This window comes from Peromyscus eremicus, chromosome 8a (genome assembly GCF_949786415.1).
Source record: "Peromyscus eremicus chromosome 8a, PerEre_H2_v1, whole genome shotgun sequence".
NCBI lineage: Eukaryota > Metazoa > Chordata > Mammalia > Rodentia > Cricetidae > Peromyscus > Peromyscus eremicus.
In genome coordinates this window covers 68,188,171-68,213,241 of record NC_081423.1, presented here as the reverse complement: position 1 = coordinate 68,213,241, position 25,071 = coordinate 68,188,171, and the positions used below count along the sequence as shown (strand labels likewise).

Sequence of the window (25,071 nt, the reverse complement as noted above, 5' to 3'; positions counted from 1 at the left end):
TGTGATGACACACACCTTTAATTTCAGCACTTGATAGTCAGAGACTGGTAGATCTTTGTGAGTTCAAGGCCAGCCAGGACCCTGTCTCAAAAAAACAAAACAACCATGACACTGTCTATACCTAAAGTCTAGAATGGCCTTCAAGACTAATCATAGCCCATCTATCCTGACTCATTAGCCGGCATCCCTTTAGCCTAGAGGCCACTGATCTGCTCTGTGGTCGGTCCACTACCTGCCACAGCTGGTAGTGGAGTGAATTGAGATGAAACGGGGTGAGGGGTTGGGGGGGAGGGGGCGATAGTTAAAGAACACTCATTCTCAGAGTCATGCAAATACAGGGCTTGACCCTAAAAACGAGTCTCGTCCTTTGTCCTTTCTTCTGTCTTCACTTCAAGCCTTATGCTCCTGGGGAAGAGACCATTTTCTAACCACCCCCCAGTATCTGGACATTGTAGGACTCACGGCCGAAGTTCGGCCCAACCTCAAGACAAGTCTTCTGGGCTGGAAGAAGGAGCACTTGCTGCTGTTCCAGAGGATCCGAGTTCAGTTGCCAACACCCACCACAGTAGGTGGTTCAAACTGCCTGTCTCTAGCTCCAGGGGATCTGACGTCCTTTTCTGGCCTCTCAGGGCAATAGCACCGACTGCCACAGGCGCACACGTAAACATATAATTTAAAAAGAATGTCTTTGACTGGGCGTGGCGGTGCACACTTGTGATGGCAGCGCTAGGGATGAAGAGTCAGAAGGTTCGTGAGTTCCATGGCTTGACCTAATCAGAGAAAACTCAGAGGCACTTGCCTAAATGGGTATCGAATGTATCGGCTCTCTACTTATGAGGCCTGGAACAGCGGACAGGATCAAGCCACTGCTTTTGCCTGCCAGGAAGTGCGGAGCGCTGTGATTGGTCCTTGCTTGGGTAAAAGGGAGAGCCGGGGCTGGCAGCGTGGCGTCTTCAGGGAAGCCATGGCGTCGCTGAACTCTAAAACTGTGGTCTGCGTCATCTGTTTGGAGAAGCCGAAATACCGCTGCCCGCTTTGCCGCGTGCCCTAGTAAGCCGGGGCTCGTGGGGGTTGGGGAGCGCGAGCACCCGGCCAGGAGGGAGGACCGGGCTGCGGGCTGCGGGCTGCGGGCTGCGGGCTGCGGGCTCCGGGCTCGTACTGCGGCCGGGGGCTGCCGGCCAGAGGGACGTGTTGCGGCTGCCAGGGCTGACGGCGCCTGTCTTTCTTGTTACAGCTGCTCGGTCACTTGTTTCCAGAAGCACAAAGGTAAGACCCTTGACCGCGGTCGCAGCCCTTGGCCCTTCCTTGCACTCGACAGGGCCCCATGCCCCGTAATCCCAGCACACAGGAGCCCGAAGCAGGAGGATTCCCATGAGGTCAAGGCCAGCCTGGGCTACAGACTGAGATCCTGTCTCAAACCAAAGCAGGTCAACTGCTTTGCTGGAAAAAGTCAGCCCTAGCTGTTTTTTTTTTTTTTTTTTTTTTTTCTTTTCTTCCGTCTTAGCAGTCTATTGTAGCTCTTCGCTATTGCAGAAGCTGCCTGGCCGAGGTGGATTAACCAGCAGCGTTTCTGTCTTTCAAATAACGGTTGTTTATTGTTTACAAAGAGAAGTTTTCTTTTTCTGTGTGTGGTATTTTGAGACAGGTTTTTTTTTTATATTGTCCAGCCTGCCCTCAAACTTACCATGATCTTGTTTTCTCTACCCCAAATGATAGGATTATAGGAGTACAGACCTGGGCCACCAGGTCTGGCTAAGACAAGTTACTGACCTATTGAGAAAAAACCTGGAGATGGAGAAATGGCTCTGCCGTTAAGAGCTTCTAGTTGCTTTTCTAGATCTGAGTTTGGTTTCTAGCACCCACCTACTATTTAGGTAACCTGTAGGTCCATTACCAGGGTATCTGATGCTCCTGTCTGGCCTCAACGGCACCTGCGCACTGCTGTATATACAAATAAAAACAAAACCTTTAAATGGGGGTGGGGGGTGGGGGTCATTTGGGAGTGATGGTGCAGACTTGTAACTCCAGCATGGGGGAGGCTGAAGCAGGAGGATCCCTACAAGTTTCAGTCCATTTTGGCTTCATATTGAGACTGTTGAGAAAGCCTGACACCTGGTAAGTTATGTGAGCACACTTTGTGCACGGTAAAAGTGTTTACTTGTGCATATACATCCACAAATACATTGATTATGTGTGCTTAATAGGTCCTTAAGTATGTATCTTTAAGATTGCCATTATGCTATGTGACTAGAAAGTGTAATTATGGCTTTTTAGTTACTTCTTTTTATTTGGGTGAACCCCCCACCCCCCACTTTTTTGGTAATAGGGTCTTACGTATTCCGGGCTGGCCCTGGATTTTCTTAATTCTCCATCTTCCTGCCGTATATCCCTCTAATGCTGGGTTTACAGGTGTGTCATCCCACATGGTTTAGATTTTTCTGGTTTTTTTTTTTTTTTTGGTTTTTCGAGACAGGGTTTCTCTGTGTAGCTTTGCGCCTTTCCTGGAACTCACTTGGTAGCCCAGGCTGGCCTCGAACTCACAGAGATCCGCCTGGCTCTGGCTCCCGAGTGCTGGGATTAAAGGCGTGCGTCACCACCGCCCGGCGATTTTTCTGGTTTTAATATCAGCGTTCAGGAAGCAGAGGCAGTTGGATCTCGAGTTCGAGGACAGCCTGGTTCCAGGAGAGCCAGGACTACACAGAGAGATCTTGTCTCGAAAAAGATAACAAAACCCAAAAAACCCCCACAACCCCCTCAAAAAAAACCAGCTGGAAATTTTGGTCATCAGTAGCATTTGCCTAGCATGCACTAGGCTCTGGGTCTCGTTGGCAGCATGTGTATGCTTTTTCTGCCTCAGTGGCCTTGATTATTTCTAACAAGAATTTAACGATGTTTTGTTTTTCAAGACAGGTATCTCTGTGTAACCCTGGCTGTCCTGGAACTCTTAACTTTTATTTTTATTTTTATTTTTTGGTCTATTTTGTTTGTAATAAAAAAAAGTTCTAGGACTGGAGGGATGGTTGAACAGTTAAGTGTGCTTGGCTCTTCCAGACGACCTGAGTTTGGCTCACAGCACACATGTTTGTGGTTCTGTGGGAGCCCGTTCTCGGGTTCCTCGTGGCTTTACCCAGCAGGTCCACATAGAGGATGATTAGACCACGGGCCTGAGTGCAGGTGTCTGAGATGGTCTGCACTTGCCTGTGCTGGGGGAGGAGGTCTTTTGCTCCACCCCTTGGTGTCTCTATAAAAACCCTGGGGCAGAGACAGTCGGGGCCCGTTGGAATAGGTTCCAGGCCCTCTCGAGGCTATCCTTTATTTTCTATCTGTTTATCTCCGCGATATTCTCCGCAATAAATCCTTCTATCTAATATTTCCTGCTGCTCGCACTCAAGAAAACTCTGGGGAACTGTGGGGGTGGTTGGGTAAACGCCCCACAGAATGGCGCCATGAACAGGGACTAAAGAAAAAAGAAAAAAAAGGGACTAAAGAAAAAAGGGGGGACTAAAAAAAGGGGGGACTAAAGACAAATGAACAGGGACTAAAGACAAAGTAATAGGGACTAAAGATAAAGGAAAATAATAGTTTTATTACAGAGTTTTTGGCGAAAGTGCTGAGTTCAGCCCTGCCAGTGGATGAGGCATGCCGGTGTTATGGAAAATATATATTTTTTATATATATTGAGAGGCAGGGGTTTTATCCTCGAGAGAAAAGGAAAGCGGACTGGAAGGATGTCCGATGCTGCAGCGAAATTCTCTTCTGTCAAAATTTTCTATCTTCTATCCCTTTCTCAATTTCTATCTGTGAAAAATAAGTATAAGGCATAGGGTAGTAATATAGTTTAGGAAAAACTTAGAAGTGTAAGATTGTGTAGAAAAAAATAGGCAACTAGACAGAAAAACTCTTCAATTTTCTAACTTTGGGGGCTATAAACGCAAACTGGGAAAAAAATCTTTGGGCTTTTTGGGTAGTAAAAAAGCTCTTCTTTGAGCTTATGGGGAAGAAAAAGTTTCCTATGGAAGCTTTTGACCTGGGGACAGCTGAAATGCTAAGTCCAAGCGGCAGGAGAAAGTGATTTCTCCCTGAGGCAAAAATGGGGGTGTAAGAAGTCAAAGTTTAAAGTTGGGAAGTTTTGGGAAAAGTTGGTCTTTCTCCTGGGGAAAAAAATCTTTCTCTTAAACTAAAAGCTTTTCTTGGAAAACTTGGGAACTCTCTAAAAAGTCTTAATCTTTCTCAAACTAAAAGCTCTCTTAAACTTAGAAACTAAAGCCTTTAACTTTCTCAGAAGGACAAATTAGAATCACCTGAAGATATTAGTATGGGGACCAGCTGTGATTAGCTCAAAGGGAAAACAACAAACCTCTTAAGACAGCAAAACCTAAGTTCTTTCAAGCTTTAAAAATCCTCCCTGCAATGCAGGAGGCAGGGACAAGTTCCTAAAAACCTCTTCTAAGCTCTGTCTCTTCAAGCTAGTAAAAGACAGTGGGTCAGAGTACCCTGAGGGAAACGCTTGGGAGAGTGTGGGTAAAGAGCTACAGAGAGCCCAAAAGGGCGGGAAACTTTACCTGAGAAAAGCAAAAAAGCCAAGCTTTTCAGTTACAGCCAAGCTGAGGCATTAAGGGTTTTGTTTGAGTGAGCATTTCAGAATGAAAAGGTGCTCCTAATCGTCCTAACACAAAGATCCCCTGAAGCATTGTATCCTCGCTTCTGACCAAAAACCCAGAGGCGACTGGCCAGCGTCTCTGAGTTGGGGTGCATTTCGGGGATACTAGGGTTCCGGCAGTTGTAAACTTTTTGGAGCACAGAGCTGAGGCAGGAAGGTGCAGGATCCAGGGGAAGATTGCTAATGAACAACCAAAGCTAAAGCCAGTGGGAACAGCACAGTTGTCTGCTTTCCTACAAGTCCCGGGTTGATGGGTCCACAGCTGCAAAAAGAAATCTGAGAAAAGCTTTCCTGTCAGAGTAAGGACCTTCCTGGGAAAACAGTAAAGCTGAACTGTGTCTGAAGCAGTTGTGCTGCTGAGTCAGAACGCTGTCTGGGGAAAAAGCCCAAGCCAGGGCAGAACAGAACTATCCAGGAGTAAAGCTTTCTTTTCTGTCAGAAAGCACCTCTTAGAGAAAAGCTTTGTTTCAACTGACTCCCATGAGATGAGGGAGTGTAGCCCTGAGGGGTGATTGCCTCTGGCATAAGCTCTGTCCTGAGCACCCAGACAAGCAAACGCAACCCACTGGGGGACTGGGTCAGGTGAAGGCCTGATGAAGTAAAACGCCTGTCCTAATGGGAGTTTAGAAATGGCAAAAACCTCCCTTGTTAGACTTTCAGTCTGTACACAAACCACACAAACCCTTAAAACAGAAACAGACAAAAAACTACCCTCAGTAGCAGGGAAAGCCGCCACTGTAGTGTCGGAAACTGTTTGTGGGGTAGAGGGGGATAAACTGAGACCAAACTGGGAACTGTCTGGGAGAAAGACTCTGAAGAAACAGAGAAGGGACATAATCCTCCCCAGAAAATGTGACCTGAAAAAGCTGCTAGAATTTGAGGCAGATTCGGGGGGGGAGGGAAAAAGCCCCTACTTCCAAGGGCAGCTAGCAGAGGTACAGCGCTGCAGATAGATACCTGAAACTCTGCATCTGGGGGGAAAGGAACAAGCAAAATGAGATAGATCAGTGGGAGAAAATCTCTCTGAAAGAGCTATGGAAAAGCTGTTGTACATGATCTTGTTTTTCACTGACTGGCTAAAATAAACACAAGCCCCAAGGAAAGTTAATGCCGGCTAACGAGGCAGGTGCAGTTCTGATTTGGGGGCCAGTGTCAAATGAAGGAGAGACACCTGTTGAAGTCAGCTGAGGAGAGAATAGAAATCTCCCAATGTGCCATAATTGAAAATGTAAAATGCCTGTTCAAATCTCCCATTGCAAAAGCAAAGATCTTTGTTCAAACCTCCCGGGCAAGAATTTGTAAGCAAGTCTGGTAAAAGAGAACCAGTTGACTCTCAGACCCGAAAAGAACTATGGGAAATGACTGATATAAGGGAAATGATATAAAGGACTGATTTAAGGGACTGATATTATGGACTGATATAAGGGAAATGCATTCTGGGAAAGGTAGTTTTTCCACTAAAGATGGCGACATTGCCCTCAAAAATACGTTCATGGTAAACTGAAAATACAGCTTTTAAAAGAATAAGGAGGAAAATCATCTAAGAGTTTAAGTGTCAGTTCCAATGAAACATTGAAAGGATATGGAACTAGGCACTTCGCGGTTTGGGGGTTGGTAAAATGCCTTATTTACCCTAATAGCTGTGCAAAGTTTTTACGGTAGTTGGATGACAAAAGCTACCTTTAAGAGCAAATAAGCCACTTTAAAATCCTTAAAGCAAGAGAGAGCAGTTTATACACTGAACATTGTCTTAGATATGAAGAAACTTATGTGAAATTAAAAATTATTTACCTCTTGAACAAACAGCCTGCAATGAGTGATTCCTTTGCAAATCTAAGGGGATAAGAAACAAGCATTCAAAAAGAAATGACTGCTTTATAGATGGGAAACAAACTTCAGAAAAATTTGTCTTAAAAAGCTTCACCTGAAAGTTCCTTATAAGAAATCAATGCTAAAAATTACAGCCGCTAATAACATCAGGAGTTAAAGCTAATGAAGTGAAAATACTAAATACAGTTTGGAGCTGTGCCATTTGTGGCTTTACTCGCTCCTTTAGAAAAATACTTTATATCACCTAATAGCTGTGCAGTATTTGGCGACGAGCTTACAGCAGCTAAATACGGTAATTTCACCCTCAGGGTGAAGTGAAGTTTTTCAGTGATAGAAACGTTTGTCTGAATTGAAGCACTTAGGGGAACTACTATGAATTTGGGTGAAGGGACAGCCTCTAGTTAAAAACCGTCTACCGCTGACAGTGCATCTCTGCCGGTTTCGGAATGGCTGAGAGAACTGGCAACTTTGGAGTGTGGCGTCATCCTGGGAAGGTTACAGTCCCCTAGCAACAACTATCACAATTCTATAACAACACTCACTAAATCCCAGTGCTTTATAATAAAGCTGACTATACACTCTAAACGTTAGCAATGATGTACGTACTTCCTGTCTAGTTGAGAGAATCTTTCTAATAGAGATAGTGATAATTAAGAGTAAGAAATAGAAAAAGATGAAAATAAGATATGTGAGTTTGTAGAAATTATTGTCTTGTTAGATCTGTGTTAAGAAATCTTTAGGTGTTTGCTAAGTTAAATATATGCTAATGGTAGACCTATATAAGTTTGTAAAATAGATCTATAGAGTTCCTATAAGAATATAAGCTTGCAAGAAGTATCTAATGTAGTCTTAAGACATGTAGTAATAAGCCTGTAAGAAGTAAAGATGCTAGTTGTAAATGTAAGTTTAAATAAGAAATAAGATAGAATGAACATAAGAAATAAATATAGGGCCTGGAGAGATGGCTCAGAGGTTAAGAGCACCGACTGCTCTTCCAGAGGTCCTGAGTTCAATTCCCAGCATCCACATGGTGGCTCACAACCATCTGTAATGAGATCTAGCACGCTCTTCTGTATACATAATAAATAAATAAAAAAAAAAAAAAAAGAAATAAATATATTTGCTAAAGTAGTTCTATGGTTTCCTTAAGGAGTATAAATAAGTAGATGTTAATACGTTATATGTGAGTTTGTAAAATGTAGATGTTGAATGTGAATGCTTTGCAAGGCAAAAGGTTATATGTGAGTTTGTAAAGTGTAAATGTTAAGTGTGAGTCTATTCTTAATGTATATGGTGAAAGAACCTGAGACATACAGAAGTTAGTGTCCTAGCAGACTGCAAAGCAGGCAGTCTGAACGGTTTTTCAAAAGCTCCAGAAGCTGCTAAGAAGCTAAGAATGGCGGACGCCAGAACTAGCACAAGGCATCCGCAGCTGAGATTCATGGAAAATCAACGCAACACAGAAAAACCTGAGCTAACATTAAAAACGGTGCGGTTTAGAATACTACTGTACCTAAAAAGGTCTCTGTCTGTGAGAACAAAAGTTGCAGAGACGCTTGTTTGAAATAAAATTGTTAACGGCAAAACGTTTTGGTTGAAAACCATCTCTTCATATTTGGAAGTGAAAGCCTGATACTAGAATTTATTTCTTGTTTGAACTTTTTGAACTTAAAATGAGATAAAACTACAAAAAGATTTTGGTTATGGATTTCTTCATATTTGGAAGACTCGTACCAGAATTTATCATGTGAATTTTGGGACTTAAGAAATGAACAGTAGAGATTTCATTGCAATGGGACAGTTTTGAGTTTATTCATAGTAATGACCTAGAACTGTTTGCTGGAATTGGGTTAAAAATGGAACTGTTTAAATGAAGAAATTTATTTCTACCTAGAATCAAGATGCAGTTTTGTGTATGCATATATGCTTTATTAACTGGTGATTCATGAATTGTTTTGTGGAACTGTTTATGTAAAATGGAATTACTTATGGAACTGGTTTGTGTTACAAACGGAACTGTTTAAACAGAAGTTTGGGTTTTCTAACTAGGCTTGAGATTTTGCTTAAATTATAAAGAAAAGGGGGAGAGTTAATATTCCTTAGTCTAATTTCAAAAGTTGTTTGAGTGGATTAATGTCATGTTTTTGTTAGTAAGAAATGCAAATGGGTATATTAAGAGACTACTTTTAAAGTATAAAGAGTTTTATTAAGAAACTGCTTTTGGATGTTTTGCTAAGTTTTCAAAGTGTTAATGGTTAGATTGAGAAGACTGCTTTTCAATATGGGTTTGTAGGAATTGTATGAGTTTCTTCTAACTAGGTTTGAGGTTTTCTTTAAAAAATTATAAAGAAAAGGAGGAGCTATGAGATTGAATTATGTTTGCAGAACCCTGTTGATATTAACGCACCCTGGTTTTGTGGAGTTAAGGAAATATTTAAGTTTGATGTGAATACATCGAAGTTTTTCCTATGTTCTGTTAACAAGAAAATTCAAATGATTGAGTTAAAGTTGTAAGACGGAGAAAATTGTTAACTATATATAGCACCATATATGCTAATTCAAATGGTTCTGTTAAGAGTTTGCTTTGAGTTGTAAGACAGAGAATTGTGGCTATGTATAGCAATATTTATGTTAACCTGTTAATGGTAATGATGAAGCTAAGGGATTCTTTAAGTTTGTAGTTGCCTTAAGAGTTTTTGGCTTAGAAAGGGCTTGAGGCAGCTAAGACTGCTGTAGTCACCTTGGACCTAATTCAAAAGAGAAATGCCATCTATATCATCCTCTACTCCCATACTGGGAGGTGTAACAGCTATGGAGATTGCTGTAAGCCATTATAGTTATTTTTTTATATATTAAGAAAGGGGGACCTGTGGGAGCCCGTTCTCGGGTTCCTCGTGGCTTTACCCAGCAGGTCCACATAGAGGATGATTAGACCACGGGCCTGAGTGCAGGTGTCTGAGATGGTCTGCACTTGCCTGTGCTGGGGGAGGAGGTCTTTTGCTCCACCCCTTGGTGTCTCTATAAAAACCCTGGGGCAGAGACAGTCGGGGCCCGTTGGAATAGGTTCCAGGCCCTCTCGAGGCTATCCTTTATTTTCTATCTGTTTATCTCCGCGATATTCTCCGCAATAAATCCTTCTATCTAATATTTCCTGCTGCTCGCACTCAAGAAAACTCTGGGGAACTGTGGGGGTGGTTGGGTAAACGCCCCACAGGGTTCCCAAACACCTGTAACTCCACTTCAGGGGCCCTGACTCCCTCTGGCCTCCACAGGCACTGGTGCTCATGTAGCATATTCTCTCTGTCTTTGTTACTCTATTTCCCCCACCCCAGGCACAGACCTCTCCCTGCCAAAAATGCTCCTTCCCTGCCTGCCAAAGCTTTCTTCTTTAAGTCTCTGGGCTTCCTCAGGTGGACTCAGGGCAGACCCTTCTTACCTTATCCATCTCTGTAGTGACTTCCGTGACTAAACTCCTCCGATGTGGGGGTCATCTCTATTCCTCGTTGCACATGGTAGCATGCATGAAACTGCTGAGAAAATGTGATGCTGTGGAAGTCACTGCCTCCATTAATCCTGGGGAAAGTCCTGTGAAATTAGGGTGGGGGCACACGGCCACCTGAGCGCAGTCAGCTTCCACAGCCCTTCTGCCCAACTCAGAATTACTCAGGTTTTCTTTGGCCCATCGCTCCATGTGACCTGTCCTCCCTCTCCATCTCTACCTCATAAACATGCCTCTCCCTGGCTTGATGGGGAGCTGCAGTCTTGCTGCTGGCACGGAGAGGTTGTGTTTGTGTATGGCTGAAATTTGTGTCTCTCTCAGAGCAGTGCAACCCGGAAGTCCGTCCTGTTGAGAACAGAAGAACAGTGGCTCCTGTAAATACAGAGCCTGAGGACAACAAAGGTGAGGCGGTCGAGGGATTTCAGAGATAGTACTTGGAAAGGAGAGGAGAGAGGTGGATGGGCAGGATGCAGAAGGATGGGCTTGGAGCGGCAGTTCTAGTGTCAGGGTGGGTCACAGGTTGTCACCGGTGGTGCTGAGAGCATCCTGAAGCATGGTTCCAGGAAGGGGCAGGGGCCTGGGGTTTGTGTTGAGCCCTGGTAGGCGCACGTGGGAGGCCTCCTTTGAACTGCTGGAGTCTTAGAGTTTAGAGCAGTAATGGGCTGTCATTCCACTCAGGCTTCATGCATCCATGTATTCATCTATCCACAGTGCCTCCTGAGTATCATGGCTCTGCAAGCAGCTCCTCTTGTTATCACAAAGAGGTCACAGGAAGGGGATGCGCCTTTTGTCCTTCGAGAAACTTCTAGTATGGGCCTGGGCATATCTGCACGGGGATCATGTTTGGCAAGGTTGTACTGGGTCTAATTCACTGGTCCATCACAGGCCTGGAGTCATGACAGAGGGCAGGTAGGGTGTTAAGAACTACAAAACTGGCCCAGTGGCAGTGGTGGCGCACGCCTTTAATCTCAGCACTTGGGAGGCAGAGGCAGGAGGATCTCTGTGAGTTCAAGGCCAGGCTGGTCTACAGAGTGAGTTCCAGGACAGGCACCAAAACTGCACAGAGAAACCCTGTCTCGAAAAACCAAAAAAAAAAAAAAAAAAACAACAACAACAACAACAACAAAAAAAACAACAAAAAAAACGCACCCCACAAAACTGGGCTGGAGAGATGGCTCAGAGGTTAAACATACTGTTTGCTCTTCCTGAGGTCCTGAGTTCAATTCCCAGCAACCACATGGTAGCTCACAACCATCTGTAATGAGATCTGGTGCCCTCTTCTGGCCTGCAGGCATACATGCAGACAGAACACTGTATACATAATAAATTAAAAATATGAATAATAATACTTATTATTGTATAATAAACAAATTTAAAAACCCCCTGCAGAACCAGCCTTCTAGCCTGTAGACCACAGGAAACATGAACCATCATACACCTGGGGTACATTCTGCTACCTTCCTTGTCCTGCAAGACGGGGCATTTGCGGGGTTTTTCTTAATATTTATTTATTTATTTATTTATATGTTTTTGGTTTTTTGAGACAGTTTTTCTGTGTAGCTTTGGAGCCTGTCCCGGATCTCACTCTGTAGCCCAGGCTGGCCTTGAATTCACAGAGATCCACCTGGCTCTGCCTCCTGAGTGCTGGGACTAAAGGTGTGCACCACCACTGCCAGGCAAGAGGGGGTGTTTAGTTGTGAAATCAGAGAGGCAGGCTGTTCATTTTATTTGACTGTGACTACTGGTGTGCCCCTCACTGTCACACACGTGCACACATGTTGTCAACATGGCTGTCCTGGCTTTCTGAGACCTGACCAGTTGGTTATGCTCTGCACTCCTCAGATGATGATGAGTCTGTAGCTGATTTTCTCAACAGTGATGAGGAAGAAGACAGAGTGTCTCTGCAGAGTTTAAAGAACTTAGGTAAGTCTTGGCTGGGCTTGTTTTTTTGTGAACTGTTTTGTTTACTGCTGTAAAGGCAGTGGAACCTGGGAGGATGGAGCCTAAAAATGAGGTGGACCAAAGTCTTGTGCAATAGCCAACTTCATTCATAACATTAGACAGTTTATACCCTGAGTGTTAAGAATAATCACCTGGCCGGGTGGTGGTGGCGCACGCCTTTAATCCCATCACTTGGGAGGCAGAGCCAGGCAGATCTCTGTGAGTTCGAGGCCAGCCTGGTCTACAGAGTGAGATCCAGGACAGGCACCAAAGCTACACAGAGAAACCCTGTCTCGAAACCCCCCCCCCACACACACACACACATCACCTGGGTGAAGTGTACAGTCGCAAAGACAAGCTGCATGAGGCAGAAGCATGTTTTCCATAGAGGCATATAAAGAAATCAGGCGCTAGTCGGTTGTGATCTGAGTAAACTCCTGTCTGCCACACCGGGGAGGGGCATGAAAGACATTCCCAAAACAATTTTGTGTTTGTGAAGAAACACAGGTCACAAAACTCTCGTTTTTTTGGCATTTTCTCACAAGCACTCAGAATTCCCTCTGCACGACTCATTCTTGGAGTGTTCCAATACCATTTCCTTTGTATAGGGTGTGGGTGGGTCCCTGAGCTGTATCGGCAGGGGCTGAGATACCTCAGGAATCTTGAGGCAAGTGCTCTGCTTCAGGGTGATACATTCAGCACTGCGTTTTCTTCTTTCTTTCGTTCTTTTTTTTTTTTTTTGGACAGAATCTTACTGTATAGTCCTGGCTGGCCCAGCACTCACTGTAAACCACGCTGGCCTCAGACTTGATGCCGCCCTCCTGTCTCTGCCTCCTGATGCAGTATTTCCGTACTCAGAAGAGTTGCTGTACTGCTGTGTATGATGTGTGGGACTGTGGGCTTGAGTGGGGTTCCAAGGACAGCTTTCCAGGGGTCTTTCTGTCCTTTGACTGTGGGTCCCGGGGAATCACACTGAGGCCACCAGGCCTGCACAGCAGGTTCCTCTACCTGCAGAGCCACCTCACTTGCCCCTTCTTATCTTGAAAGATTTACTTGTAAATTGTGTATGTCTCTGTGCACCTTAGTACAGGGGCTGGTGGAGGCCAGGAGAGGGCGTGGGGTCCCGGAGCTGTAGTCGTAGGTGGTTGTGAGCCCCTCAACACGGGTGTGGGAACTGAACACAGGTCCTCCACAAGAGTAGCAAGTGCATGTCACCCCTGAGCCGTCTCTACCTACCCCTCCTCGGCAGGCACACATAGAAGTCAGAGGACAACCTCGTCACTAGTGTGGAACTCGGGTCATCAGGCCTGGTGGGTAAGCATCTTTACCTGCTGAACCATTTTCCAGCTCTTCTTTTAAGATGGGATTTTTTAAAATTATTTTTTTTTAGGGCTGGAGAGATGGATTAATTGAGTGCTTACTGTGTAAGAATTATGACCTGACTTTCATCTCCAGCATCTCTGCTTATTTAAAACAAGGCAACAAGCTGAGTGCTGTAACCCTAGCACTAGGGCCGTAGAGGCAGGAGGATCCCAGTGTCTTGTTGGCCAGCTCAGCCGATCTGTCGGAATTGGTAAAGGACCCTGCATGAAGAAAGTAAGGTGGAAGCCGAGTGTGGTGGGATGAACTTTAATGCCAGCACTCCCAGCCACGGCTACGTAGTGAGAGAGCCTGTCTCAGGGGGTTTGTGGTGGGAGTGGAGAACAATTGAAACAGAGGAAGACACCCAGTGTGGACCTCCATGTGTACATAAAATGGGATTTGAGACACCTCATCGTGTATGTAGTTCTGGCTGGCTTGGAATTTGATTGTAGTCCTAGCTGACCTCAAACTCAGATCTGCCTGCCTCTGCCTCTTGTTTCTAAGGTTGCCTGCCTGCTTGCTTGCTTGTTTTTTCTCCTGGTGGGTCTGGTATAATCGCAGGGGTTTTTTTTGTTTCTTTGTTTTGTATATGAGTGCTCTATTCTGCTCATGTGCCTGCATGCCAGAAGTGGGCATTAGATCCCATTACAGATGGTTGTGAGCCACCATGTGGCTGCTGGGAGTTGAACTCAGGACCTCCAGAAGAGCAGCCAGTGCTCTTAACTGCTGAGCCATCTCTCCTTCCCCTACTTGCTTGTTTGTAAGATTACTATGTAATATGGTGTGCAGGGTCTTTCCTGTCCAGCTATAGGATTCTGTCAGCAAATCTCCCACCTTGCACATGCCAGGTGTTCTATTGGAATCCTACAGATTTTGCAGGTTGGCATAATTTTGCCTTAAAAATATAGCTCATCTTCCTTGCTTACCTAAGCCTTTCTCCACCTTCAGGCTCAGATTAGGCACTGTTGTAGCTTCCCGTAGTGCCTTGGTCTTACTAGTAATTTTACTGCTCTAGTCACACTTGACGGTAGTGATTTGTGCCTCTTACAGCAGCCTGTGGGGCAGACACTGTTACCTGTTGTCTTCCATGCTCACTTTACAGTCTAGTCACAGACTGGGTAATCACCAGGGAGAGGCTAGTGCTCACCACATTTTAATTATGTGCATGTGTCTGTGGGTATGTGCCACAGAAGCAGAGTCGTCACATCCTCCTGGAGCTGGAGTACAGGTGGTTGTAGGCTGGCTGCCTGATTGGGTGCTGGGAATAAACTTGGGTCATCCCTCCCACCCCCACCCCCACCCCCACCCCCACCCCGTTGGTTTTTAGAGACAGGGTTTTTCTGTGTAGCCCTAGCTGTCCTGGAATTCACTCTGTAGCCCAGGCTGGCCTCGAACTCACGGAGATCCGCCTGCCTCTGCCTCCCGAGGGCTGGGATTAAAGGTGTGCACCACCACCGCCCAGTGAACTTGGGTCCTTTTAAGAGCAGTGTGTGTTCCTAACCACTGAGCCGTCTCTCTCTCTAGCTTAGTCATGCACATTTTTACAGCACCGCTCCTTTGGTGCTTGTAGTAAGACTTCTGTTATTGGTGCCAATCTCACTTGTGTGTGTATGTGCACACAGGCTAGCAGAGGGAGGCATTGAGTCCCCATCATTCTCTACCTTATTCCTTTGAGGCGGAGTCCCTCATTGAACCAGGAGCTCACACCTTGGCTAGGCTGGCAGCTCACAAATCTGTGATCCGCCTGTCTTGCTCAGTGTTGGGTCACAGGTGTGCCTAGGACCATGCTTGGCCTTTAAGTGGGTGCTGAGACAGGAACACTGGTCTCATGCTTTGCATAGCAAGCACTCTTAACTGCTGAGTCATCTTTCCAGCTCAGATCTTTGTTCACATGTATTCTTTTTTTTTTTGTTTTTGTTTTTTTTTTTTTTTTGTTTTTCGAGACAGGGTTTCTCTGTGTAGCTTTGCGCCTTTTCCTGGAACTCTCTTGGTAGCCCAGGCTGGCCTCGAACTCACAGAGATCCGCCTGGCTCTGCCTCCCGAGTGCTGGGATTAAAGGCGTGCGCCACCACCGCCCGGCATGTTCACATGTATTCTGAAAGTTCATTTGTGAGTAGTCATCTGATGTTCAAGGCAGCTTGGTTCTAGGATGTGTTTCTCAACGATGGTCAAGTCCCTTTTATAAAATGGTGGAATACATATAACTGATGCACTTTAAATCATCTAACCTAATTTGATGCAAACAATGTGTAGTTATGAGGAAAAAAGTTCACATTTGGTACAGATGTTAAAATTTGGTTTTTTTTTTTTTTTTTGGTTTGTTGAGACAGGGTTTCTCTGTGTAGCTTTGTGCCTTTCCTGGAACTCACTTGGTAGTCCAGGCTGGCCTCGAACTCACAGAGATCCGCCTGGCTCTGCCTCCCGAGTGCTGGGATTAAAGGCGTGCGCCACCACCGCCCGGCTTGTTTTTGTTTTTTGAGACAAGGTTTCTGTGTGGCCCTGGTTGTCCTAGAACTCGCCCTGTAGACCAGGCTGGTCTTGAACTCAAAGACGTCTGTCTGCCTCTGTCTCCTAAGTGCTGGGATTAAAGGCATTTGTTGAGTGGTTTAGATGTGTGGTTGGTTGTACAGCCTGAGGACATGGGGGTGACAGCGTAATGGCTGAGGAGATACAAGCCCTTCATAGTCGATCACACTGGAAACACTTAGCTTTCAGCCTCTGCCCTGGGTTCCCCTTGAACTTAAAAGCTGGCATTGATTTTTAAGGTGAATCTGCAACTTTAAGAAGCTTACTGCTCAACCCACACCTGAGACAGCTGATGGTTAACCTGGACCAGGGTGACGACAAGGCACAGCTGATGAAAGCCTGCATGCAGGAGCCCTTGTTTGTGGAGTTTGCAGACTGCTGTTTAGGAATCGTGGAGCCATCCCACAACAGGGATTCTTAAAACTGAACGTGCTCTATGCTCAAGCTGCCCACTGCTCCTCCTAGGAGGAGGTTGTCTCCAAGGCTGCTGTAGGACACGTAGGTCTTCATCACACGGCTTGCTTCAGACAAGTTGGGGATACTCCAGGTGCAGAGCCTTTATGAAGAGGGAACTTGTAGCCCTGGAGTGGTGGCTCAGCTCTTCCAGAGGACCCATCTCCAGCACCCACATGACTGCGAACAGTTGTAGTTACAGTGCCAGAGGATCTGACCCCCTTCTTCTGGCCTTTGAAGGAACTGTAAGCATGTGGTACACAGCCATACAGGCAGGCAAAACTCACACATACATTAAAAATAAAGGGAAAAGGCTATTTATATTTACGTGGTGGTTTTAAATTTATTTCTGGTACAGTTCAGATGTAAATCTTAAATACCAAGTTTATCCATTTGAATTAAAAACTGATAGTGTTACTGAATAAATTTAAGATGTGATTCTGTTGTACATTGCATTGCTCATTGTTCTTGGTAACATTAAATAAATCAATTTATTAAATAGTATTGTTCCTTGATGAACTATATATGTAAGTTTTTCCCCAGCCAAAATTCTAGAGCCAATTTCAGGGTGATGTGGCCCTTTTAAAGTGCTTGTGGATGACCCAGTATCTCTCCTGCTGTAGGGACAACATTCTTGCCTGACAGTCACATCTGTTGAACCTGAAGACAGTAAGCTGGGACGTGGTGGCCCTAATCCTGGCTTGGTAGCTAGCACCCCCAGTTCCTGCCAGTGCTGAGGCAGAAGCCCTGGCTCACAGACAAGAACTGCTGCTTGCATGTGCAGCTGGAGTCGCTGTGGGAATAGCTTGGCAGTTGATCAGATGTCTTTGGCAAGGCAGCTGGCAGGAAAAGGCCTCATGGAACAAAGGCACTAAAGATCATGCAGGCAGGTGGGGGCAGAAGAGTCACACTTGGACTGGCCTGTGTCTTTCTAGCAGAATCTGATTAAAACCAGTAACACTAGAGTCTGAAGGTTCAGGGCAGATGTCAGCGTACTGAAGTGGAGATTTCCTGCAGTGAAACTTTATCGAGCCCTAGGGAGAAAGAGATGCACTGTGAGTGGCAGGACCCAAGGACACCCCAAAGAGAGAAATCAGGAGTAAAATGTCACATCCACTCAGCATGACAGGGAACCATAGGAAGGAAGATCAGAGCAGTTCTCTTTACCCCTTGTCAATTTCAGGGAGATTTTGTACAGATTATGTAGCATCTTGTTGACTCCATTTCTGTCCTCTGGTCCCTTGTACCAGGCTGGGTATTAACCCAGTCTTACAGAGGAGAACAACGGAGGTTCTGAGATCATGTACCATCACCAAGGTTATCCAGGGCAGGGGCTGAGCTGAGACCAGGCTGTGGGGGTCTGCTTTCCAGTGAAACAGGTGGCATAAATAACACACAGGACCTGCCATACATTAACCAAGTGATAGAATTTGAGGAATCTGCCAAATGCAGTGTCATCTGAGGTGACAAATTATGGCCACACTCATTTCTTAGAAGTGGGACTAATGTCCAACAGTTAACTATGCCACTCTTTAATTCTTTACCCATCTGGTAGAGGAGACAGGGCTGAGGTACATGCCTAACTGAGGAAGAGCCAAACACTCAGGCTAAATGCTCAGAAGCAGTTATGAAGGGCTCTGAAGATCCCGCTTTTAGGTGAAACAATGGCAGAAATCCACACTGTAGATTTTGGCTTACTCAGCAGGTTAGGGCTTTGTGCTGCCTTCCCACCCCCCAGAGACGGGCAAGCTTTGTTCACTGCCGTTCTCAGTGAACAACCTGGAGCTGTGGGAAGGACGACCACGGTATCACAGAACGAGAACATACCCGAGGCAGTGCTCTGATGGACGTAATGCCAGCCTGATCTTGTTGTGGTGTCTGGAACTTGTTGCTAGGGCTGCCCGTGGGAAGCCGGAGGCAGGCATGGGCCACCAGTTCCCTCTGAAAGCCTCGCACACCCACTGCTGAGTTGGCGAGCACCAGTCCCAGGGGCCAGAGGTGGATTATTGCCCCCAGTAGTTTAGGATGTGCTGTGGGCAGCGAGGAGCTCAGGGAGCTGGGAGCTCGAGGCATGGGTTTCTCCTCCATACCATCCAGTTCTTTAGAGGCAAGACAGGCCATTCTGATCTTAAAGAGAAAACATTCTTTTATAGCTTTAGGTTTGTCCAGCCTTCTTTCTAAAAGAATTTTCTTTTGCATTCATTTATTCTATATGGAGGTATGCTATCGTGGACATGCTGAAGTCAGGACAACTTATACATCCTGAGAATTGATCTTGGGTGGTCAAGATTTAGCCCTCTTTAAAAAAAAAAAAAAAAATAGCTAGGCGGTGGTGGTGCACACTTTTAATCCCAGCAATAGGGAGGCAGAGGCAGGTGGATCTCTGTGAGTTCAAGGCCAGGCTGGTCTGTAAATCAAGTTCCAGGACAGCCAGGGCTACACAGAGAAACCATGCCTCGAAAAACCAAATAAGTCATTTATTTTTGTGCGTATGCATGTTTTATGCATGTGTGTGGGCATGAGCATGCCAGGGTATGCTTGTGGAGGTCAGAAGACGATTTTGAGAGTTTGTTCCTACCACAAGGGTCCTTGGGCTCAAACTCAGTTGGTGAGGCTCGGCAGCGAACACCTCTACCTGCTGAGCCATCTTACCAGCTCTTTGCAGCACTCTTTCTGGAAACATCAGCTTGACAGGTAAACTGAAGGGCCGTGGCTGCGATGCCCTGACTAAATGGCTCCACGTGGCAGAGCGTGAAGAAAGTGCAATTCTGTTGGCAGTTCGTCCCTAGAGTTGCTCATTCCACACTACTTCCACAGCTGCCCTGGACTGGAGCTGCCTCTGTCCATCTCACCATACAGGGGACACACGGCTCAGAGGCTGCACGGCCTGCCAGCACGCTGCCGTACGGCAGTGCCAGAGACGTCCCTCAGGCCTGTCTGGAGCCCAGTCTCCAGTACTGCCCACCCTGGCCTCCGGTCATACTCACTCTCCACCTATGCCATGCGCGCTTGATGACCGTGGCCGCCGTGTGTAGCCTTCTGATGTGTTTCCGGGTTAGCCAGGACCGAACAGCTAAGGAAACAGCAGAGACAGCAAGACCAGTGTTAGAGCTGTTAGTCATGTGGCCAATACCGGGGTTGACGTGGAAATGTGAAATCTGTTTTTCCAGTGATGCACTATGTCAATACATAAGGCAAAATGGGGCTTAAGAGTCACTCCTGAGCCTGCAGTGGTGGCACACACCTTTAATTCTAGCACTCAGGAGGCAAAGGCAGGTGGATCTCTGTGAGTTCGAGGCCAGCCTGGTCTACAGAGCGAGTTCCAGGATAGGCACCAAAACTACACAGAGAAACTCTGTCTCAAAAAACCAAAAAAAAAAAAGGTCACTCCTAGAAAGATTGCTCAGTGGTTAAACTGCTCTTGCAGGGCACCCAGATTTGGTTACCAGCACCCACATGGTGATTCACAACCTCTTTTTTTTTTTTTTTTTTTTTTCCCGAGACAAGGTTTCTCTGTGTAACTTTGGAGCCTGTCCTGGAACTCACTTTGTAGACCAGGCTGGCCTCGAACTCACAGAGATCCGCCTGCCTCTGCCTCCCGAGTGCTGGGATTAAAGGCGTGCACCACCACCGCCCGGCTTTTCACAACTTTTGACTCTAGTTCTAGATTTGATGCCCTTCTGGCCTCCAAGGGCACCCACACACACGGTACACATACATAGTCACATGTACATGTGCGTACACACACACACACACACAAAGGGCACCCCCCCCACCCACACACACGTTATATTGCCCACAATCTTGTAGATCCCCACACTGAAGGGCACCTGGGAGCTCTAACTGGCAAGGACCCAGGCTACCACTGATCTCAGACTCAGTCCTCAACAGTGCCCAAGGAACAAGAAGGATCTGGATTATCTGTGCCTTATAAATGTATTTTGGCTTGTGTGGACATGTAACTCCATGGTATAGCACTTGCCGAGCATGAGTGAAACCCTGGGTTTAATTCATGGCACTGAAAAAAGACAAATGATTTTCATTTTCAAACTCAGCTTGCCAGGACTGTGTTGGTCACGCCCATCATATGTTATCAGCCTCACCAAGGTGGCTGGGTCCCACCTACCTGCCTGAACGAGCACCGCAGCCCGCCTCTGTTTCTCCTGCTTCCGGAGACGGTGTCGCCTCCAGCCACACTGGATGCAGCGGGCACACTGCTCCAGCATCTGGGCACGCCCACATTCCAGAAGCTCTAGCTGAGAGAAGAGGAATCCATTGAGGTCCTGGGCCCTCTTCCCCCTACCCTGAAGATGGTCTACACTGTAGTCTCGTCCCCCAGCCACTTTACCATGGAGTCAGTCATGAAAATCTTTGTCCTGCCACAGTATAGTGGGACTTGTGTGGTCTCGGCTGGGTCACCGGGAGTGCTTGCTGTCTGAATTAAAGCTGGCAGAGCATGGAGAATGTCTTGTAGTAGAGGCTGCAGTGTGGCCTCGTTGGCACAGAGAGGCTGCTCTGGGGTGGGAGAAAGGCTTCATCAGTGCCTGCTTGTTCCCACACGCTTCTGTAGCCTGAAGAGACTGATCTCCCCAGAGCCCTCTAAGCCTCTTCCTTCCGTTCTGGATCTAGTCATTTGTAGAGCTAGTCCTGATGTCCCTCACAGTCCTGGCCGTTGGGGAGTGTTCTGAAGCCCCCACTGCCCCATGTCTCCTTGGCCACTCCCTCAGCCCCAGCCCTTACCCCTTACAGTCAGCCACGTGGAGAAAAGGAAGCCATACCCAGCTGTGGGAGAGCCCTCCCAAGCTTGCCGGGCTGCCTCTGTATGGGAGGGTTTACCTGAGGGCTCTGACCGCAGTTAGCGGCCCAGCGCCTCTCTGGAGACAGAAGCCACCAAAGCAGATGCAGGAGACGAGAGACGATAGACGAGAGACATCCACAGAATGGACCAGGGCCCAGAGGGCTTGTTGGTAAGAGAGACAGGAGAGCAAAGAGGAGGAGGAGAGGGGCACAACTCCAGGACAAAGAGCTGGCTGGTGGGCCAGAAGGGGGCTGGGGCTGGGGAGCAGCCGTGCTTGGGCTGCGGTCTGCCCTAGTCCCCGTGTCTGTCCCTCCATCTGTCCCTGAGCCTCTGCATCCCCACATTCTTTTTTTCAATTATGTATACAGTGTTCTGTCGGCATGTGTCCCTGCCGGCCAGAAGAGGGCACCAGATCTCATTATAGGTGGTTGTGAGCCACCATGTGGTTGCTGGGAACTGAACTCTGGTCCTCTGGTAGAGAGTAGCCAGTGTTCTTAACCGCTGAGCCATCTCTCCAGCCCCAACACATCCTTAGTTATGGACAGCTACACTGTGCCCACAAGGCTAGACTTTTGCCCAAGTGCTCTGGACACGTCTCTTCCTTTGATGCCTCCTGGGACCTGGAGCTCAAGCTGGCCATGCAGGGCTGGTCCAGATTCCTCAGCTTTCCCTTCTGCCTGCTTGTCCCACGGCAAGGCCGAGCTCACCCTGTTTTTGTCTCCCTCTGTATCTGTATGGAGCCATGCCTACCAACACTGACCAGTTTTGCCCACTTGTTACTCAGCTGCCCACAGCTCTGGCTTCTCCTTGGGTGGCTCCACAGCCTCACCCCCAAAACCTTCCACAAAGCCCGCAGAGTGGACGAGAGCATGAGGTAGATGGAACATTGGCTCTCTCCCCTGAAGGGGCCCTCTCATCTACCCAGGAAATGAAGTCCATGTTTCTTGATTAGGGCTCACCTGGCACCCTAGCCTTACCTGTCACGTCTACGTTGTCTCGTGCCTGGAAGCTTTTGTTCAGATTACCTGTCACGTGCAGTTTATACCCACACACTACCTCCTCTAAAGTGTTTTCCCATGTCCACATCGACTGGCATCAGAGCGGGCTCTCTGCCTTTCTACACCACTGTCAACTGGGCTTCGTCCCCACACTACCAACAACCGTTCGTCTCTGGACCCTCACCTCTGAGGAGGTTCACCTAAGTCCTCAGCAACCGATGGCTGAACAAATGACAGAAAATGGGCCCCACTCACCAGTGGGCCCTTTGGCAGAACACAGGCCCCAGAGGCCAGAGGATGTGTGAGGTCGGAGCTTTCTCAGCAATTTATATCGTTCCACGAAGTTCTGGTGAGAGACCCTGGAAACCAAAGTAGGCAAAAAGAGAATGACCGTGAGCCAGGTGTCTAGCTGGGGCTCAAAGCCAATGCTGCCCGACCATCCCTACTGAATGGAGGATTGTTCTAGAGATGCCAAGGGCCACTCAGTGGGAAGCCTGCAGATACCCTTTAAAATCAAACCTGTGGTTTCTCTGTGTAACAGCTCTGGTTGTCTCAGAACTCACTCTGTAGACCAGGCTAGCCTTGAACCCAGAGATCTGCTTGTCTCTGCCTCCCTAGTGCTGAGATTAAAGGCATGTGCCACCACGCCCTACTTTATGTGTAGATTTTTAAAAACTTTACTATGTATATGAGAGTTTGCCTGCATGTATGTCTGTGCACCATGTGTATGTGGTGCCTGTGGAGGCCAGTGGAGGGCTTTAGAACCCCTGGAACTCGAGTTATAGATGGTTGTGAGCTGCCATGTAGGAGCTGGGAACTGAACCCCAGTCTTCTGGAGAACAGCCGGTGCTCTTAACCCTGAACCATCTCTCAAGCCCCAGACCCTTTCTAAAAGAAAAATAAAAAAGATTTATTTTTATTATATTTAATTGTGTCTGTGTGGGGGGTGAGTGGGTGTGTGGGGTGTGTGGGTATGTGCCTGTAAAGTGCAGGCGTCGATGGCGGCCAGAGGGGCTGGGCCGTCCTGGAGCTGGACCTACAGGCAGTTGTGATCTGCTTATGTTGTGGATGCTGGGAGCCAAACTTGGGTCTTCTGCAAGAGTGGTATGTACTCTTAACCTCAGTCATCCATTTCTCTGGCACCCACCCAGTCCTCTTGTTGATTTTTGAAACAGGGTCTCACTCTAGCCCAGGCTGGCCTCAGACTCACTACATAGCCCAGGCTGGCCTCAGACTCACTAATAGCTCAGGCTGGCCTTAGACTTGTGTTGCTCTTCCTGTCTCAGCATCTCAAGTGCTGGGGTCAGAGGTGTGTGCTACTGTGTCTGGCTCATACTTAACTTCCTTGTCTCTACAGGAACGTAGGCCCTACACAGGCAGAAATTATACAACGAGTGGCTGAGGAGATGGACAGGTGCCATCCCTTTGCCTTCTGCGTGGACTGCCACAGACAGTTCTCCTCAGCCCTACCTCCCTCTGTCTGGCCCAAGTTCTGAGTGCCACCAGGCTCTGGCCCTACCGCAATGTGGCTGGCTGACTTACCGGATGGGAAAGCCGGCAGCACTGATGTGGATGGTCTCTACAAGGCCACAGGCCTCCAACTGACTCAGGACCTGCAAGGGTGGGAGACAGAGCAAGCATCTACAAGCTAGAAAAGCTATTTCTTTTGTACATCTCTGGTCCTGAACTCCAATGACAGGCAGGGTTGGCTGACAGAGATGTCTGTCTCCATGGGACCATGAGAAACCAAGGGGGCTGAAGATCTCCCTGCTAGAAGAGGTCCTGGTGGAGCCGCAAAGGCCCTGTCTGGTACCTGGCTCCTGCTACAGCTAAGGTCTGCAATGGTCCTGGCTGTCTGTCACCTGTCCAGGGCGGATACCACTTCACAATACAGAACTATTTATTCTCTTCCGGCGTCAGAGCCGCTCAAGCAAGGAAGGTTATACTGCGAAGAGTCTTGCTTGATTTGAACCCAGAACTTTACCACACAGCCAAGTTCTCTTGGCTACACAGCCACATTTACCAGGTGACTGTTGGACATTCTTCAGTGCGGTCCAGCACTCACACATCATCTATACCCCCTCAGAACCTGAAACCTTGAGGAATGATTTTGTGTAAACTAAAATGAGATTAACAATCCAGGGACAGCCGTACTGCATAGACTGTAGAGATGTTAAATCACAAAATACCCATTGCCCCGAGCAGGTTCTGTCTCTTGTCAGAGATAGGATAGGTGAGCAGGGAGCATGATGTTCTAGAGTCCCCATGTGCCACCTTGGCGAGGCCTTGGTGCAGTGTACAGAACATACGACACATGCTCGCCCAGCCAGAGCATGGGAAATAAGCCCTCCTTAATGTCAGGCCCAGCCTCACAGACTGCCTGTGATCACTCCATCTGGAGACGCTCTCCCTTTAGGCCTTGCCAGATGGGGTTTGATGCTAGGCAGCTGTAACTCAGGATTAGTTACCTCTTCCTGGAGGAAGGTCTGCGGCTGATTCTGGCTGTTGGGCTTGATACAGCGAATGTAGTGGGGTGTTGTGCTATGTAGGACCTGAAGGAGCTGTTCCAGTGAGGCCTGTAGACGGAGAAATCTGGGGTAAGGCAGGATTGGGGCAGCTATGGGTCATAAGCTGAATTCCGGTTAGTGAGTAGATTATGTCCTTGGTGGCCCTCCCAGCCTTGAGAACAGGACCCACATATGCCCTGGGCACTATTAGAAATTCCCCTCTCCCATCCTGGGACTCTGTGTAACAGCCCTGGCTGTCCTAGAACTTGCATTGTCTATCAGGCTGGCCTCAAACTCACAGAGATCCACCTGCCTCTGCCTCCTGAGTGCTGGGACTAGAGGTGTGCGCCACCACCGCCACCAGGTGGCTTGAAAGTTTTTAAAGAACACGTGCAAAGCAGAGTTTAACCACCCATTACTTCTCACCCTTCCTCCAGGGATGCTTCGGGACCAGTGGCTCTCACTGGCTGACCCTCTGGTCTGGGGCTTGTCCCTTT

The 25,071-nt window shown here is 47.4% G+C and overlaps 2 protein-coding genes across 5 annotated transcripts in view; one reads left to right on the top strand and one right to left on the bottom strand.

Annotated features, from left to right (window-relative positions):
• Window positions 1-925: 925 nt before the first annotated feature.
• Znhit3 (zinc finger HIT-type containing 3) lies at window positions 926-24,968 on the top strand. 3 transcript variants are annotated; one of them, XM_059271405.1, is made up of 5 exons: window positions 926-1,050; window positions 1,235-1,266; window positions 10,311-10,391; window positions 11,832-11,912; window positions 23,425-24,968. In XM_059271405.1, exons 1-5 carry the CDS (start codon window positions 965-967, stop codon window positions 23,430-23,432), a joined length of 288 nt encoding a protein of 95 aa, XP_059127388.1. In that variant the 5' UTR covers window positions 926-964; the 3' UTR covers window positions 23,433-24,968. The 3 variants fall into 3 exon arrangements, with proteins under 3 accessions (XP_059127388.1, XP_059127387.1, XP_059127386.1); XM_059271403.1 differs by lacking the exon at window positions 23,425-24,968 and adding an exon at window positions 16,058-16,775 and having other exon boundaries at window positions 931-1,050; XM_059271404.1 differs by lacking the exons at window positions 11,832-11,912; window positions 23,425-24,968 and adding an exon at window positions 16,058-16,775.
• Myo19 (myosin XIX) overlaps window positions 17,017-25,071 on the bottom strand; it is a 31,518-nt gene continuing 23,463 nt past the window's right edge. For both annotated transcript variants that reach the window (XM_059271406.1, XM_059271407.1), the window contains 8 exons: window positions 24,536-24,643; window positions 23,610-23,680; window positions 22,323-22,426; window positions 20,620-20,786; window positions 20,398-20,527; window positions 19,259-19,344; window positions 18,099-18,398; window positions 17,017-17,305 (listed from right to left, as the gene is read on the bottom strand). In XM_059271406.1, coding sequence (XP_059127389.1) covers window positions 17,177-17,305; window positions 18,099-18,398; window positions 19,259-19,344; window positions 20,398-20,527; window positions 20,620-20,786; window positions 22,323-22,426; window positions 23,610-23,680; window positions 24,536-24,643 — 1,095 coding nt within the window. In that variant the 3' untranslated portion in view covers window positions 17,017-17,176. The remainder of the gene's footprint in view (window positions 17,306-18,098; window positions 18,399-19,258; window positions 19,345-20,397; window positions 20,528-20,619; window positions 20,787-22,322; window positions 22,427-23,609; window positions 23,681-24,535; window positions 24,644-25,071) is intronic.